This window comes from Amphiura filiformis, chromosome 9, assembly GCF_039555335.1.
Source record: "Amphiura filiformis chromosome 9, Afil_fr2py, whole genome shotgun sequence".
Taxonomy (NCBI): Eukaryota; Metazoa; Echinodermata; class Ophiuroidea; order Amphilepidida; family Amphiuridae; genus Amphiura; species Amphiura filiformis.
In genome coordinates this window covers 35,379,243-35,398,255 of record NC_092636.1, presented here as the reverse complement: position 1 = coordinate 35,398,255, position 19,013 = coordinate 35,379,243, and the positions used below count along the sequence as shown (strand labels likewise).

Sequence of the window (19,013 nt, the reverse complement as noted above, 5' to 3'; positions counted from 1 at the left end):
TCTTGCATAACTGGAGTATTTCAAATGGAAGTTACCTCTATTCTATTTGAAACCCATACTCTCTCTGCAGAACTCTTTAGCTAAATCTCCCATGGGGCGATGTGAATTTTAAATGGAATGGCCCATTCCAATTTTTAAACCTGCATCAGTCAGAAGTCCTAGTACTTGCAGAGAGGTACAAAATGGGAAGGTTGGAGCATTGATTGCTGCATGTGTAGCCTATCATTCAGTGAGTGATCTTATGATGGAGTCATTCAGAACCTTCAATGCAATAATTTATTCCCTTAGGTCTGTATGCACAAAACAGGTTAGACAAGGTCTAACTTTAGACCTGGTCTAAACAATGAGGTAAAGCAAAGAGTACCAACTTCACATGTTTGTTTGTCACTTATGGAGAGCAGAATAGTGCACCTCCAGATTATTTTGCTATTAGTTGGGTAAATATTCCGGAGGTGCAATTTTTTGCACTCCATGAGCATGAGTACTACTCATTGAGTAGTGACAAACAAACATGGAAAAGTTGGTACTTTTTGCTTTACTTCATTGTTTAGTCCAGGTCTAAAGTTAGACCTGGTCCAACTTGTTTTGTATATACCAGTCTTAAGGTTTTCTTTATTATATGTGTCTGTTGGTGTTATGTACCTATTGATGTAATTTGTTTTAATATGTTTGTGTGCATTTTTTACAGATGTTTATTTATTTACTTGAGTCACTTACACAAATTTTAATTTTTACTGTGATCTTACAGGACCATTTGGAGTTGGTGCTAATTTAGCACTTGCAAACCAATATTTTCAGAGTTGCATATATGATTCTTGCACTACTCAAGAGTTTGCTGATGATGGTCATTGTGAAAGTATAGCTATATTTGCACTGTATGTGTCAGGACAAGGTCTTAACTATGACGATTGGAGGGCAGCGCATCCCGAATGTGGTATGTATTGCTGGTTTTAAAGTTTGATCTTGTAATGTTCAAACAAGTGCTAGATATTTCGTAATATGATGGTGAACAGTTTTAATCTTTTATGTTAAACAAGAGTGTCATATGCAGAAGTTGTATTCATGATATTCAATTTCTACCATTTCTTTGTGTGTTTGTATATTATTTTATACTTCTCAATCTAAGCTGTTGAGTGTCCTGATGCTGGAACCATCTACACACCATGTGTCAATACCTGTCCTGCAACCTGTGATAACCCAGACCACACCCCCTGCTCTCAAACCGGTATCTGCCGTGAAGGATGCAGATGTGAAGATGGGAGGATTCTTCAAGGAGATGAATGTATTCTGCTCAGTTCATGTGGATGCAATGTGAATGGACAGCTCTATCCTGTAAGTTGATGTAGTAATGTTATTAATTGCAAACTGGTAGCTTTTTCCCGGAGGGAGGTACTCAAGTGCTGCTAAAAATTTTAAAGTAAGGGCATCTATATACCCATTTTTCATGAAATCAAAGCAAATTGCCAACATTTTTTCAGTTAGGCAAACTTGGGCTATTATTTTTTTTTAAAGGGGGAAAATTTAAAAAAACTGACCCATTCATTTGCCCAACCATAATATCTGAAACAATATTGATGTGAAACAAGCATACATAACTGAATGTAATAATGAAAATGATGATGGTATTGAAAATAACAATTGTAATAAATGATAAATAGATTTTGAGTACATCCATTATACTGATGCCTGATTAATTAATCACATCTTTTATAGTCTGTATATGTACCTCGAGTCACCGGCACAAGCTTTGATGTTCAGCGTGTTCTGCATTAGCTTAGCGTTACTTGGTGCGTGTACATACTTTTATGCGTGCGATCAATGTTCTGCATATGTACCCGCAAGAAACCACGCTAAGCCAATGCAGCATACGCTGAACTTCAAAGCCAGTCCCGGTGACTCTACATAGATATATAGACTATAAAAGGCATTTAATTTCATTCATTTGTTTTACATGTATTAAGTCTGGATCAGTTTGGACTACAGCAAACTGTGTAGAAGAGTGTAGTTGCTTTGGTGGTGTTGTTGATTGCCAGGCGATATCATGTCATGAGAATGCAGTATGTGAGCAGAGAGATGGGGATTGGGATTGTTTTTGTAATGAAGGATTCAGAGGGGATGGAAGGCAGTGTACACCAGACATGTGTCCAGTTGATTGTGGTAAGAAGACTTGGCTATGACTGCTTACGTTAAATAAGAAATAGTTGTTATTGTTTGCTTCATCCATGGACCATGAAAACATACTGCCAACTTAATTTTATTTCATCAAATTGCACCTAAATTTTACACTTACAAGTCATTTTTACCAAGATCCCTGTTTTAATACAGGCTGTATCAAAATGATTGGTATTGAAAAGCCTGCATCTTTCAAAAGTAATATAGGATACTTTTTAAATGACCAGAATATATAGTTTATGACTTTTTATGACAATTAATCTATGAATTATTATAAGAGTTTGGTTTAGGACAACCGGGATACCGAGTTTCCCCCCAAATCTAGGTTTGAAGCTGAGCTAAAATAGGTTTGCATCAAAATCTTGAGACAAATTCAGCCAAAACCTATAGTATAGTCATGTACAGTCTGCCAAGTATGTTGAGAGTAGCATTTTTGAATTTTGGAACTAGCCCAATGAAATTTAACCCAATAAACCCAGACTATGAATTTCAACAGAATGGATATCTGCATTTATAGAAAATCATTTGCACACTTTTTAGTCCTGCCGATACTAAATCTTGTGTTATTATGACAGGTTACGATACAGTAGACGAATGCATTGGTGCAGAATGTTCACAGGGATGTTTTCAATCCATCAACTATCCTGAGCCGTATATCTCTGCTAAAAGCGCCCTCTATCTGGTTGAAGTCCCTGAAGCAAATACCATCACATTTAGATGCAATGAGCATTTTGAAATTGAGGAAGGCAAAGATGTGCTGTTTGCTGGTGCTGGGTTTGGACCACCAGGAGATTTGAATTCAGCAGGGATGCATGCATATGATGGGTATGATGCTCCATCTTTTACCATAGATGGCAATGCAGCTTGGCTGGTGTTTGAGTCGGATAGGAGTGTAAATTTGGCTGGATGGAAATGCTGTTGGTTTGCAGGTAAGGCCTAAAAAAATTGTTTGATTGGAAAAAAAAAAAAAAAAATTAGGGTAGGTCGGTCGATAATTGTTTAAAAAAAAAAATTTTTTACACACATTTTCAGCTGAAAATCATGATTTTTTCTTTTTTTTTTTAAATTTTAATCTTTTTGGATTTTTTTATTCATTTTTTGCACAAAAATAAGAAAAAAAAAGTCTAGGGTCGGGCCTATTTTTAGGGTCGGTCGGGTTACGCCAATCAAACAATTTTCTTTTTTTAGGCCTAAGAATTGTCAATGGGCTATTCCAGTTGAAATCCATACACCCCTATGAAAGACATGACCATAATCTCACACACAGGGAGTGTAGATTTCAAATGGAGTTGCCTATTTAGGTAACCACATTTGAAATTCGCACTCCCTGAGATGATGGTCATGTCATCCATAGGGGGTGTGTGGATTTAAATTGGAATAATACAATATTAAATTGCTGCTTAATATAGCTTTGTTCTGTGTGATTGAACAGAACATTTTGGTTGGGTCCAGCAGAAGACTGTGGCAAGATAGTCTTGCCAGTAAAATGCCAATGTCACATCAACAGAGCTACCTTGACATCTGTATGACTGAATTAAGGACTGAGAGTTTTGCAGAGGATCAGTGGTTTCAATCACAACCCTGTCAAGATGATCTGATCAGATTAACTATAGACTATATTTAATTGCTATATGGGTCCTGCAAAGTGACATTCTTTGGTGTATAATTTAAGATTTCCAATATCAAAATTTATATAGGGTCAAAATTGAGAAGTGATCACATTTTGGGAGGACACAGTGGCTCAGTGGTTACGACCTTACATTCATCTGAGAGCTTGCTCGACATGTGTGGGTTTGAGTCTCTGTCCCACCACCGTGTTGTGCCCTTGGGCAAGGCGCTTTGCCTCACTTGCCTCACCCCACCCAGGTGCAATGGGAAGCTGTTAGGAGTAGTGACAGTCGTTCTACTGATGAACCCTGCACCATTTGTAGGCTGCAAACATGGTTCCTACATATTCTAATGATGGTGGAATAAATGTAAAGCGCTTTGAGGCTGTTTATGGCATAAAGCGCTATAGAAATGTGTACATTTATTTTATTTTTATTTTGTGTAAATCCATACCAAAGTATTCCTGTGATCATAAGGATACATGTGTAATATAGTTGGATGTGTCTTCAACTGTTCCAGAGTTTTGAGTAAAAAGGTAAAAAGTTAAATATGCGTGTCCACAGGTGCATATTACCCCATTCATTATTCATCTTCTGTTAATTACTGTATTGTTTTCAGATGATCCTTGCATAGCAAATCAATGTGAAAACAGTGGTACATGTGTCACTCTGGATAATGGTGAATCAACATGTGCTTGTACTGATGGATGGACAGGAGACATGTGTGAAATAGGTAGGTTTACAATCAAAAAGAGTCCCATAAAGGGATGGCATTTTCTTCGGAAAGGGGGGGGGGTCCCAAATATGTTGGGGGTCATACATTTTTGGGAAGAAAAATAGGGGGAGTCATAAAATTTTTGATGACCAAAATGTAGGGAGTCACAAGATGACGACAGATAGTGTGTTTATTTTATTCAAAAAGACTGATTTCGATACAATTTTAGCCTGTTTAGGGGGTTAGTTGGGGGGTCATAAAATTTTATTGACGCCAACTTTTTGTAAATTTGGGACCCCTCATCCGAAAATGCCAGCCCCCTAAATCAATTTCCTGAATAGCAATTATAATACTGAATTGTAGCAGAGCAACTCAAGAATCTTCCGTTTATAGTATTTCATCCTTTCTGTGTGGAACCTTGCCTCTTGTGCTGTGGTAAGCTTGATTTTGACTCCTTGCATCTGTTGTATTCATTGTTCTGAAAAGTACAATAACAGTAATAGAAATCACACTTTTTGCAACAGGAGCAAGAAATAAAAGTTACAACAGATGGTTATCTCAGTCAAAGGTTAAATTTCTGTTAAAGCTAGTCAGTAATAAACTATGACTGGAGAGGAATAATGATGTTGGTAACCTCATCATTTCACCATTAAAATCACTTATCACTGAGATACTGTAACTATTAGCCTTTGCATGGATCGTCTATCTTGCCCACAAAACAAGGTTCTCTCCCTGAATGTGCATGTGCAAAAAGCATGTTTCTAGTAACACCCCAAAACGCTTTGCAAAGTGTACATGGTAATTAAGCATGCATATGAAAGGTGAACGCACACACAGCACACACTTTGGGGGTTGAACCTTGTTTTGAGATGACATATCAACCCATCATTTAAGTTGTCAGACCTATCACTAAATTATGTAACTATACATATCGACCTACCATTTTATTTCACCTGTCCAGAGTAAGTAGCTCCTCTAGGTTTCCTAAAATCAGACAAGTGTAATTATTATAAGTACATGATAGTAATGAATGTAAACCCATCTTTTAAGCTGCCTCGGACACAACACCCTTTCAGGAAAATATCTACCGTGTCAGGTCTATTCATTTAAATCTTTAATCATAACACATGAAAAGTATTTCCCCCACTTATTTTAAGAGTCTTATAAGAATTGTTACAATTCTTATGTTTTTCTTTATTTTTTTTGAAAATTCCCTAAATTTTTGCTTATGTTCCAGAACGTTGCAAGGCAAGTGCCAGTGGAGACCCACATTACAGAAGTTTTGATGGCAAGAAATATGACATCATGGGTGATTGTGAATATGTTTTCTGTCGTGGATCATCACAAGATGATAGTTTTCAGTTTGAAGTTCTGATGCAAAATGAAAAGTTTACGCGCAATCCGAGGGCAGCTGTCGCTAAACACATCACTGTCAGGGTCTATGGCTTTGTAAGTATTATATTTCATAATAGTAGCAAATTATTTTGTAACCACTTAGTCAGAAGATGATGACTGTTTTCTATGCATCCTTATAATGCATCCAAATACACAGGGTGCAGAAATATATCCATTATAAATTTTTTTTGTCCTTTTACAGGAAATCCGACTGGAAAGAAACAACTTAGTATTTATTGATGGTATTCAAGTCGCCTGTCCTGTCTGGCCTACATCAGATTTGCATATAGTGTTTGATGCTAATGATATGGTATGTATATTCAACTGCTGCCGGTTTTCACACTTTAGCTTAACTTGAGAATCTAGAGCACAGGTTTATAGTAGACGGCATCATTAAAACACCAGATATGACATCCAGTCCACTCAGGTTAAAGTCATATTTTTTAAATTATTTTCAGGTTTACATGAAATAAAAAATTCCCTTTCTCAGTACAAACGTCATGTTTATAACTGATTTGGTTGTGAAGTTACAACATTTTTACATGTTCATAGTCTAACTACGACTAACTATAACCCTAACCTATTTCTGGCTATATCTCAGTTTTGTATTTGCTAATATTTGTGGACTAAATCAGGTCACAAATGATCAATCTAACTATAATGAAGTTTCAACTTCAGTGTTAGTAAATGGCAAATTGATGCTAATATTGATATTGATGCTTGTTACAAATGAATTTTAACAATAAAATGCATTTCTGAAAAACAATTCAGATCTGAATAATTTTATTACAAAACTTTTAGAATTAATCATTATTATCCCCAAATCTGTAAAATAGTATAAAATTTCCTAGGAATGGCAAAATTGCATGGTCTTGTCTTGCATGGTAGTCCACTTCTGGAATTACCTATGCTGTGCAATTTTTATACTAATTTTGACCGTTAGTTTGGCCTATAATGAGGTACATTTTTGTCTTGAATTGTTCTGAAGGGAGATGAGCATCACAATTTTGGTCAATTTGTCATGTCGCTCCCTGCTTAAGCCTTTGTATCCCTTGTACCTAACACACTGAGTTTGTCATAGATATAATGTTACTTGTTATTGTGTTTTCATAGGTTGTTAGCACAGCAGATGGCTTAGAAGTAAGATGGGATGGCCGGTATGATGTGGAGGTATACCTACCTAAAGATGGCTGGCAGACTGAAGGCTTATGTGGAACATGTAACGATAACACCCAAGATGAGTTTATGATGCCTGATGGAACAGTGGTAGGTAACTTACCGGGTGAGGGGGGAATTAAAAAAAAAATTAGTATTTGTAATTTCTAAGAAATGTGATTGCTACTATTAACTGATGTTCTGATGTTAAGTACTGGTCTGTGAATGTAAGATCACTTTGAAAGTGTGCTGTGCAGGGCATGTGATCTGTTTATGTATATGACCTGGGGAATAAAGCTGTTGTCCCGGGGGGGGGGGCACTCACATTTCCCAGCTATACGGGTATGTGCCGCGGCGACGACCCCCTTTTTCAGAGCCGCTGGCCGTTCCCTAGACCCCCTGAATTCATTGATTGCCGCTCTTGATGACCCGATGTTTTTTCTAGCCGTTCGCTAGACTCACAGAATTCATCATCTCAGCTCTCATTGGCATGTTTTCCGTTACTACGCTTACAAGCCCAAAAGCTACTTTTTTGCAAGCCCAAAAGCTTCCTTCAATGGGGATTTTCCATCATTTTCTTCCCCATTTAACACATTGTAAGGAATAAAGTGAATTTTGGGCTCCTTTTTAGGCAACACTGGGCCAGTTTGTGATTGTTTTCAAAATGTAAACATCACTCGACCGAGCGAGCTGTGTGTGTGGTCATGACATTGAAAATCATCGGACTTTTCGGCTGATGGTGACATGAACATTTTGATGAATTGAGACCATCATTGGGAATTAACTGGAAGTAAATATTATGACTGTAGTACCTCAAATATGTACACTTCATTGGCTGGCCCGAATAGTGAATTTAGAAGTGATTTTCGATCTATCAGCCTGGTGGAAAGACTGCCGAATTCTGCACACTTGACATTCATGGCTCCATTCATTCACATAAAAGTAATCATGTTTTTCTTCGCGGCAATATTGAGAAGGAAAAACAGTATAGATGGGTTTGCTCATCTTAATTCTCAGGTTTGCTTGTAGGCCTACTGCTATAATTATTCAGTATGAGAAAGTAGGGCTATTTGGCATTTTTTTATGATCTGGATTTTATAGTAGGCCTACAAATCATACCTAGAATATGTTCTCAATTTGAATTTTATCCTTTCTAGATGATCCACCCAAAAATAATCATCGTATAGAATAGATCCCTGTACTAAGGGAGCGATCGTTATTTATGGCAGGGGGTAATGGGAAAATTTAGGGGAACACAAAATTTTTGGGGTCTTGAGAGGGGGAACCTGAAATTTTTAGTTGAACCAGGAGCTAGAAGGGGGATTGTGAAGTTTTAAATGGAGAAATTGGGAAAACAAGGGGGAACGCGGACATTTTGAGCGGACGGGAGGGGGGAACACAAAATTTGTTGTCGATATATTTTTTCCAAAACGCCCATTCCCCACCCTGCCGTAAATAACGATTGGTCCCTAATCTGGATTCAAGTGTGATGCCCGGTGTGATGCAGACATTCTGCTTGGAATGATCCAGGTCCAGATGTTGAGATAAATTTTATTTATTTTTCATCCTGATATACTTAATTCGATGCACAATTTTTGACAAGAATCGAAATTTATTCTTTCGAAAATCTGTGGCAAAAATGCAACCAAAAAAAATTGAAAATTACCCTGGATCAGTTCTCGAGACCCCCATTGGCGGCTGATCAGTTCCCAAGACCCCTTTTTGACCGGCCAATCAGTTCCCTAGACCTCCTTATTTGACGGGCGATCAGTTCCCTAGACCTCGAGTTTGAAACTGGCGGTGGCACACCCCTACCCAAAAAAATGTGAGTGCCCCGGCTGTTGTGTTTACTCTGTTAATGTTGTGCATCTATTGACTCATACAGCACTTGTCATGCTATTCAACCTTGTTCTTTGATATGACAAAAAATATTGGTATTCAGGTCATATAACAAGAGGTGTACATCAGAAGCTAAAAGTGATGCACGTATTCTCATTTCTGTAAATGTCTTTTATTCAAATTAATAGTAAAATTAATTGATATATTAATCAAGTTCTGAATTTGGCGTCAATCGTCCAGTTGTCAGTGAATGTGAATAGTTAGATCAGTACGTATGGATCAGTGTTATTCGATCCTTACTACAGGTAAATTAGGTATTTCTTGGCCGAGCTTAAACATATATGTTGCATCCACATAGTGTACTAAGCATGTATGCGGTATAAGAAGTGTGCATGTGATCTTCATGTGTGTCTGTATATCATGGAGCTATAAGTGTGCTAAATATTCCAGTTTGGCTAAGTATTACCTATTTTGCCTATAATACTATATTATCTCATAACATGTGGCTAGTAAGCAATGAATTGATTTGTTTTTATATTCCCTCACCAGGCTGACAACCCCAGTGACTTTGGCAATAGTTGGATTGCTAGCTCCAGTATGTGTGATACTAGAGAGAGACCTGGTGATTATCATCCGTGTGATGAGATTGGAGATTGGGAGGATTCAGCGGAGGAATTCTGCAGTATCATCAGTGATCCAGATGGTAAGCTTATTCTTGCTGTGAAAGTGACTTTAATTTGTGAACAGTGCATTGAAATTGTTTACTTTATGCTGTTTAAAGCTATAGTTTGATCAGCTCGTAATCGGCGGGCCTTATAACATCGCGGATTAATATCCATATATTTTATTTGGAGAATTGTCTTGTGAAATCTGGCCAGAAGTATTACAAATTAATATTTGAAGTTATATACTTTGTTTACTTTCTGTAATAAAGACTAGGCAGGTCAGTAATATTCTTCTAAACGTGGGTCTACTTTTTGGCATAGTGATAAAAGCCTAAAAATTCCTGCCGATTATGAGCTGATCAAAGTATAGTGGTCTTCTCACTCGCTTTTAGGTGAGTCTACTTTTCGGCGTAGTGATAAAAGCCTAAAAATTCCTGCCGATTATGAGCTGATCAAAGTATAGTCAAATATGTTTGAAAAGTGGAATGTGTGAAAAGTGTGGAAGGTTTTGTTAATCTTGAAATTTAGCAAAAATTATGATCATTCTTAATTTCTTTATAAATATTGAGCAGAATCACATAGATTATTAAAAGCTTTAGTTAATTATTTTCTTCTTATATAAAATATGAAATAACATTTCACAGAGCAACTGTGAATAGTGGTCATCACCCCCCTACTAAAGGGTTCACAAGTTTTAAGCCCCCTCCCCCATAAGACACTTTAAAATGAATCAAAAGTTTTTTACAAAATTACAAAAGGTATAGGTAGCCTATTTAGTTTCCTACAGCTGGTCCAATTTACAACTTTGCTGCATTTGGTCACAATAGCTCAGCATGTAAGAAAAGATGCAGTTTTAAAGTTGCACCTTGGTCCAGTCAACTCTAATAAAACATGCAGAGTGTAACACCTGAATAGGACAGGCCTACTGCATTATAACTTAAATTTTTGTTAATTTTGTAAAGAAATTCTTCAATTTGTTCTAAAAAGTTTTAGAACTTGTGAACTCCAAATTTCAGAAATGTAAATTTTCATGACCATATTTGGAATCAGCATGAAAAATGCATTAAAATGAGTACAAACAAGTCTAGTATTGATTCAGTAGTTCTTAATATAGCTCTTGATATTTTGAGAAAATATTTCAAAACTAAAACTTGTTCCATTGAAGCGCATGGCTAGCACGTAGAGCATTAAGATACTATAGCCACACTTCTAACTTTAAAACCAAACCCTAACCCTAATTTCTTGACTTGAAGCAGTTATTTTGAAGTCTACCATTTTACCATGCTATATGATCACTAAATGCGTTTATATTGGGTATTTTGCTTTTGATCACAAAACATATGATTTTGTCAGGATTTATATGACCAGTGTTTTTTCCCCTGTTTTCAGGTCCATTCCAACTTTGTCATGATGTAATATCTCCAGACCTCTACATAGATGATTGTACATTTGATTGGTGTGCAACATTGGAAGAGGCAACAGCATGTAGTATGATTGCCAAGTATGCTGAAGACTGCAAGGGAGCTGGGATTGAAGTGTTTGACTGGAGGAGTGATGATTTCTGCTGTAAGCATACATTTATGTGCAAGTCTTATTTGACCGTAAAGGATATTTCATGATCCACAGCTTCATCCCCCACTTTTCTAAAAAACAATTGAGATTTTCATACCATTTATGTGCAAATTTTTTTATCATATTCATCTACTTGGCAAAAATATCCTCACATTTGTATTTTTGCTCTCTTAAAACACAGTGGCATATGGAGCCTACGTAATGTACATAATCATGCATAACTCGCAAACGCACAAGTGGATTCAACTGAAATTTTAGGATTTTTCATGGATATCTAACTAAAGCATACCTTAAAAAGAAGATGTTAGAATTGTGGAATGCTCTTTTAAATATGATTGAAATCTGGAACAAATTATAATAGAGTATCCATTCAAATATAAACCTTTGTACAACATATGTTCAGTCTTAGATGTGAGTCAATTGGCTTTACCAGAAAATAGATGTACAGTAACTATATAATTTGGTTCACCTCAAGTTCGGTAGTGACGTAGGTGCATATTTTGCTCGCCGCAATACCGAATCCCGCGCGTAAAGATAAACGTGCTGAGTAGCCACGCACACGTACAGGGGCGGCTTGCCTGCACGCTTGCGGCGCAACCGCAAAAAAGCATTGATGTCACTACCGAACTTGAGGTGAACCAAAATAAAGAGGCGTAATTTTTGACAAAAGGAATATCTGGAATTCCAAGCTAACTTTTTGGAGATTTATGTAAAATCATAGAATTCTCAAAAAGTTCACATCCAAATCAGGATTTGTGACTAAGATTAATGATATTTTGCTATATTGTTGCAGTGAATGGAAGCTTTTATTTCAAGTGAATCAAATGTTTATTTGGAAAGGGGCAGTCTTTAACAGTTTAATTTTGAATCTGTTTGATATAATATTAATTATTTTGAAAATTGTATGCAGAATCATGTCTTTTGATTTGTTTCTATTAACAGCATTTACATGTCCAGAAGGGTCTCGATACAACCCATGCATCAGAGAGTGTCCATCTACTTGTGTTGATATACGGGACTCAGGACTCATTGAAACCTGCTATCATCATTGTAGAGAAGGTTGTCAATGTGAGGATGACTGGGTTCTTGATGGAGTCACATGTGTACAACAAGATCAGTGTGGATGCTTAACAGATTTAGGTGTATATCATAGGGTAAGTATTGCATTTGTAAAGCACTATTACAGTACAATTTGTCTGTCTTGTCCATTCACACAACACACCCATTCATGTTTTCACCGACAAACATAGATCTTATGTAGTTACCAGCATAACCATTATTACGGATTCTTAGTCAGTGGGAGTGGTCTAGTTCGTAGACACATTTTTGATTGGACAATCGCAAGATTTTGGGTGCCGCTTATCAGGCCGTAGACGCGACCCCACGCCATCATGCGCCTCGATAATGCCTTACACGCTTGTATAGGTGCGCGTATGCATTGCGCTGTAATGCGTAGACTAGTGCGGAATACGCGACGCGCTAGCAGTACGCGCAACAGAATACGTGCAGTTGTAAACAAGTGTCGTTCAGGGTATAATGAGGGCAGTGTTTAGGGCGGTAACTTAGTTTTTGCTTTAAAAAATTGTTTACAGTTATTAAAAAAATATTTAACTGACTATGATAGACGACAGGCAGGTCCAATATTTTTATCGTAGTTGATACCGGCTGCGCCGGCAACCACTACTCAAAATATTGGACCTGCCTGTCGTCTATCACACGGTAGAGGATAGGCAAAATAAAAATTCCTATCGTTTATTCTCTAAGTGTAGCACCCTCTGTCGCTCTCTTAGGACTGTTGTTGTCCATGGTTGTTCTAGGTTCACACTATATGATTGAAATGTTATAAGTGGGTCCATGTTTGTTGGTGAAAACAAACGCACCCACTCACCCCCACCCATATCATTGTTAAGACTTGCAAACGATGACTTACAACTTTTTCTAATCTTACTGAGAAGCTACAGTTTGATGAGTTCGTATAATTGGCGGGCCTTATAACGCCGTGGATTAATATCAATATATTTTATTTCAAGATTTGTCTTGTGACAACTCATCAGAAGTATCACAAATTATTAACTAAAGTCCTATACTTTGCCTACTTTATTTAACACACACGATATAGATCAGACAGGTCAACTATATCACTCTTAACGTTGGTCTACTTTTCGGTGCAGTGGTAAAAGCCTAACATTTCCCACCGATTACGAGCTGATCAGAGTTTAAGCTCCAAACTGTGCATACATCTGACTTTTTACTATCCAGCTGAGACATGACCCTACACAGGCAAAAGAGACATGATCTTGTTTGCATTTTTGCATTGTTTGCGATGAATGTCAAATTGGTCCACTTTTGGTGACACTTAGTTTCCTGTATTAATTTCCTGTAGTTCAGAGGATATTAACCCCACTGGCACCACTGCCTTTCTTACAGTGCCTCTAATTGGTTCCTTACATGATAAATAATCTAAGTAGTCAATTAAAATTGAGCTTTTAGATGTCTTAGCACCTTAATTCTTACCATATCTCTGATTGGCTTAATTTTTGATATAGCCCTCTTTGTAACAAATCAAAATAGTTCTTGATGCAAATAACTCAGTTGGCAGTGGCCATGGGCAATTTGTGCTACAATAAAATATTGGCCCTGCAAAAATTAAGTTACCATCATGAAAACTCCCCTTATTCTAAAATGGTTGAAACAGTGCAAAAATTGCACAAAGTGCACCCCTTGCGACATGCCTGTTCAGTACTGCAAATATATTACGGACTGTACCTACATCTGCAATATGCAACGTAAGTGTGCTCGACAAGCATGTTCTTCATTATCAATATTCGTGATGACGTAGATAGATAATACCCAAAATAAAATCTGATTATCCAATCAGATTTTCTGTTTACAAATTAGACCATGCCCACTGACTATGAATCAGTAAACTGTGTCACATCAGGTTATGATGTTATCTTGTTACATTTGCCAAGAAATAACATGAACAAATTTGATTATGTATTTTACATACAAGTATTTTCAGATTCCATACAATCAGAAAAACAGATTACCATATCAAATTGTGGAGAGAAAAGATTATATCACTTTGTTATATTCAAATTCTACAGATCCAAGATGGCATCAACCAAAGGCAACTCTGGTTATATTCTCATAAGAGTTGCTAGTGGAGGAGAAAATACAGTGAATTGTCACATTTTGAGTTTTTAGACAGTTTGTGATTATTGAATTGAATTATGATATTTTATTCAATAGTGAAATCTAATGATCCCATTGTATTATGTATTTCACTTTTCAGCCTTCAACAACATTCTTAAGCAGTGATTGCAGTGAGGAATGCACCTGTCAGCCTGGTGGTCAGCTGGATTGTATCACTGTCACACCTGTTTGCCCTGATGACAGCACCTGTCAAGTATCAGATGGTAGACACACCTGTGTATGTAATGATGGATGGGTTATGGTTGATGGACAATGTATAGGTAAGAGTTTATTCTGTATTGGCGAAGCAGCAGCCCCCTACCCCAACTGATAACCAACTGAAGTCAAACTGCATAGAAAATTACTTCACAAAACCCTGACTAGGTGCAAATTTCCAGACTGGCAGACAAAAGTGGAGTTGTGGACCAATGCCACTGATGAGTTTTTGTAGGAAGGGAATTCCCAATAGCTAATGCAATGAGTCCGGACCTAGAACGGATGATATTGGGAGACCTCACAAATCTCCAAGGAGCTAAAAACAACATGGGGGGAAGAAAGGCCCTTGACTGCTCATGTAATTTTTGCGATTTATCTATCGGCAAATTATTGACAATCATCAGCATAACTAATTTGTTCTGATCCAATCAATCTGATAAAATTGAATTGCATGCCAAAATATGATTATTGCAAAACAATAAAAAACATAAGAAAATTGGTCGTCATCAAAATGGGCATAATTTTGCAACTGGTATGTTTGACAGTTTTCATCATACAAGGTTTATTTATTTTTAGGACATAATTTTGATTATGATTTCAAAATTGTTTAACTTATAAAACTGGACAGATTGGATTGTGTCACATATCAATGATAGGTCTAAACAAATATATCTTCTGTGATTACAAAGTTGAGAGGGCGAGATGGCCAAGTAGTTCAGGCGTTGCTCTGTCGGGCGGGAGAATACAATTGTGAGAGTTCGAGCCTTGTGTTTGTCTAAGGTTATAGTTCTCTTTCTATGTTCCTCCTGTAAGGGTGGAAATCCTACAATTATGTTTTGTTACTTTGTAGAATGTAATTGTCACCTTTTTTCTCACCCCCATACACTGCTTTAAAAAAAGTTAATTCCTTCCCAAGCCTTTCGGCCCATTGGGCAGCCCCTATCTCCGTTTCATAACCCTAGGCCACAGCAGGGGGCTAGTCCACTGGTAGCTATGTGTTTAACTTTCCCTACTCCATGCTTTCAATGCCGAATGCCTGGTAAGAAGGCAGTAAGTACCATTTTTAAAGCTTTTGGTATGGTCCGGCCGGGATTTGAACCTGTGACCTCCCGATCGTGAGGCGGACGCTCTAACCACTAGGAAACCACGCCGGTATACACTGCTTAACATGTGCAAATATTCTGTAGAAAGCCATCTAGCCTTCTAGAAGGTTCCACGCCACCAAATAGAGTTCCTATTCATTTATGTGTTAAAAGGTATGGATGAATTGGTCGTTTTCTCATTGTTAAACCTCCCTGGTTCATTCAAAACACCATTTTACCTAATGTTTAAGATATCTTCTACCATATAACCAACAAATATTGGGTAGGTAAGCAGCTCGATTTTTCGCAGTGACGGGTCGAAAACTATGTACACCCTTTCAATCTTACAGCACACTGATTCTATGTAGTGACGTCATCTGGTGAAGAAGAACAAAAAATGTGCCTCAAATTTCAGAATTGTGACAAATGTAATCTTTTTATGCTTAGATAATGAGAAAACCATCCACAAAGTACAGCTATCTCAAAACAAATAGGCACATCAGCCTTCTTTTCTAACTTTTTATTCCATTAAATCAACCCTGGTGTGGTTCTCACAATAAAAACACTGATTTTTTTACCAGCCATATACCTTGGTGGTGTGATTTGGTGGTGTGGACTCAGAAGGTGTCTGCCTTTCATTAATAAAAACCTCATTTAGCGGCATATATGCTTGTTGATTGAATTCTATGGTAGGAAGTTTGTGCATGTCTGGTGGTTTGGAAGTCACACAAAGCCCTGTGCATGTTAAGTGTCAGAGCTATTTGAAAAAGAGATAGGTGGCTATCCCCAGTTCAGATACCTGTAGTCAATCCTAGGTTCCAGGATTGTGCATAGGTAAACTGTGCACGTAAATCATGTGTGATAGTACTCAAAATTAGAGGTACAGTATGTATATTATAGGAAGAAGAAAGAAGAAGAAAAGGTAGGGATGCAAGTTCATGCAACAACATCTGGAAATCGGCCAACTGGTGTGTAGTGATGCACCTTATTTATATAAAAAACATTAGTCTAATGTAACCTTATGTAATGTATTCTAACTTAACCCAATCTAACTTAACCTAACTTTATCTGGTCTAATTTAAGATGACCCATGTAAAGATCCAAACCCATGCCAGCATGGTGGATGGTGTGAAACTGACTCGGAAGGCAACCTTATGCGCATGTTCAGAAGCTTGTGTGGGACATTTCTGTGAAACAGGTATACAAACTCAACTTGATCAACTGATTTAAATATAATCTAATATAATCTAATTTCAGATGATCCTTGCAAAGATCCAAATCCGTGCCAGCATGGTGGCTGGTGTGAAACAGACTCGGAAGGCACTCCTAAATGTACATGTCAGAGGGCTCATACAGGACCTTTCTGTGAAACAGGTATGAATACTCAGGCTCTTAGCACAACTTACCATATTGTTTGTAATAAACAAAAATGCAAACATTTCCATGCTATATCGTAAGATTAAAACTGGCATCAGTCAGTCTTGTCAGGGACGATTGGTAAATTGCATGGTCAAAACCTATTATGACTCACATTTCCATTCATTCCATTGCCTAATTATGGTAGAATTTCAACAGATTCTTGCTTGGTGATGTACTTACGGGTGTAATTTTGATGTATTCACCACAAAAATGATATTTTCCATGGGCGTCGCCAGTAGTATAGCCGTAAATCCCTCCTTTCTACAGGAGCACCATCAGGTTTTTTTCACTCACAATTCACCTTCAATTCTCCCCCCTTTTGGAAAAATGCAATGCCCCCGGCGTTTATTACAAACAGTATGGTATACAAGCTTTAGCATTTAAAATGTTATCCATACCTTAGCATGAAAGTTCATCTGTGTTGGTAGACTACATAATTAATTATTCTTGGTAACTTGTATCGGCCTGCTTTGGTTGCCTTGGGTCACTTGGGTTGCCAGTCTCCTGATGAAGGTTAAAGTTGTGACTGAAAATTTGAGGTATGTCTTAATTTTGTGTTGAGATCATAAGTTTAAATAATTAATTGATGTTTAGATGATAGAATCACACATCCATGACTAATGTATAAGTTGCTATCATATGAAAAAGAAGATGTAAAAATGTTTCAGTGAGTGTTTTCAAAGGCTTCAGTGTGTGTTTTTAAATGTTTGAGTGAGTGTTTTCAACAGTTGTCAGTGACAAAGTGTGCAGTGGTCTGTGAGTATAACATTGTGCATTATAAATCACTAAAATTTAATATGTGTATTTGACTTCCCTACAGTTTGGGGATTATGCAAGGTACATGGAGATCCTCATTATGAAACCTATGATGGCCATTTCTATGACTTCCAAGGCTCCTGTAGATATGTGTATTCAGAACACTGCCTATCGGATGAAAGTCAGGAGGATTATTTCCGTATTGAGGTTGAGAATGAACCTGTGCCAGGCAATCCAAGGGTGTCAAGATTGAAAGTTATTTGCATCTATGCACATGGTTTGGTAAGTAGACAGGGTTACTTCAGTTAAAATTTATGTATTTATTGTGGAATATACATGACTTTAATCTCCAACAAAGGGATTGTAAAAAATTTATATACTTTTTATGGAAGACATGACTTTAATCTCCCACATAGGATTGTAGATTTCAAATGGACTTACCCATTTGGGTAAACTCCATTTGAAATTCACACTTCCTGTGTGAAAGATTAAAAATAAAACCTAAAAAAACCCAAAATTCTCTAATAAGATGTACAGTATTTCTTTGCAAATATGTTTGTGATATGGCAATTGTTTTTCTGTTACAAATGTGTTACCTTACTCCCATGTTTTTGGTTGGTTATCAACAGGAAGTTTGTCTCCATCATGGTCCGGTAGTGAAGGTTTTTGGGCAGACAGTGGGACCATTTAATAATGGTGATATCAAAGTGGACCTTGTCAACGGTGATGCAGTAAGTATGAATACCAGTAGAGTAGTTTTTCATATTTATTTGTTATATATGTTACATATTATTGTAAATTTCTGTTAATTCAGTGTTACAAATTAGGAAAAGAAAAACAAATTTTACCTTGATTCATAAAGCCATAATGTGTGATTTTCTGTCAAATATTAATTTTGTTATTCTTTACCCAAAATGTTGAAATAGTATTATTGGAGTTTTAAGAAAAGGTTAAAGGTCATTGGACCTCACCATTGTCCGAAATAGGTAACAGAATTAAGTATTATTGATCTCTTCCTAACTGCATAGTGTGGAGTCAGTGAGCCTGTCAATTGATAATAATACCTGCACAACAAGATAACGCGAAAAAAAACCCTACTTGCTATTGGCCGTTTAACATGGATTTCTGTGTGAATTATGACATTATGTCGAAAACTGTTCTGTTAAGCTACAAACACAACGAATATGACTGATTGTATTTAGGTGCAATATAATATTATAAGATT

The 19,013-nt window shown here is 37.0% G+C and overlaps 1 protein-coding gene across 1 annotated transcript; it reads left to right on the top strand.

The window, feature by feature from the left end:
- Nucleotides 1-6,002: 6,002 nt before the first annotated feature.
- On the top strand, nt 6,003-18,097 carry LOC140160061 (von Willebrand factor-like). Its single transcript, XM_072183331.1, has 9 exons — nt 6,003-6,008; nt 6,092-6,199; nt 7,003-7,155; nt 9,433-9,586; nt 10,938-11,114; nt 12,063-12,274; nt 14,416-14,596; nt 16,871-16,987; nt 17,853-18,097. Exons 1-9 carry the CDS (start codon nt 6,003-6,005, stop codon nt 18,095-18,097), a joined length of 1,353 nt encoding a protein of 450 aa, XP_072039432.1.
- Nucleotides 18,098-19,013: the final 916 nt, after the last annotated feature.

What these genes read in the sequence shown, in the direction of transcription:
- LOC140160061 (XM_072183331.1), top strand. An exon ending in TATCATCAGTGATCCAGATG is followed by an intron (nt 9,587 to 10,937) that starts GTAAGCTTATTC and finishes CCCTGTTTTCAG; the next exon opens with GTCCATTCCAACTTTGTCAT. An exon ending in ATTTAGGTGTATATCATAGG is followed by an intron (nt 12,275 to 14,415) that starts GTAAGTATTGCA and finishes TTCACTTTTCAG; the next exon opens with CCTTCAACAACATTCTTAAG.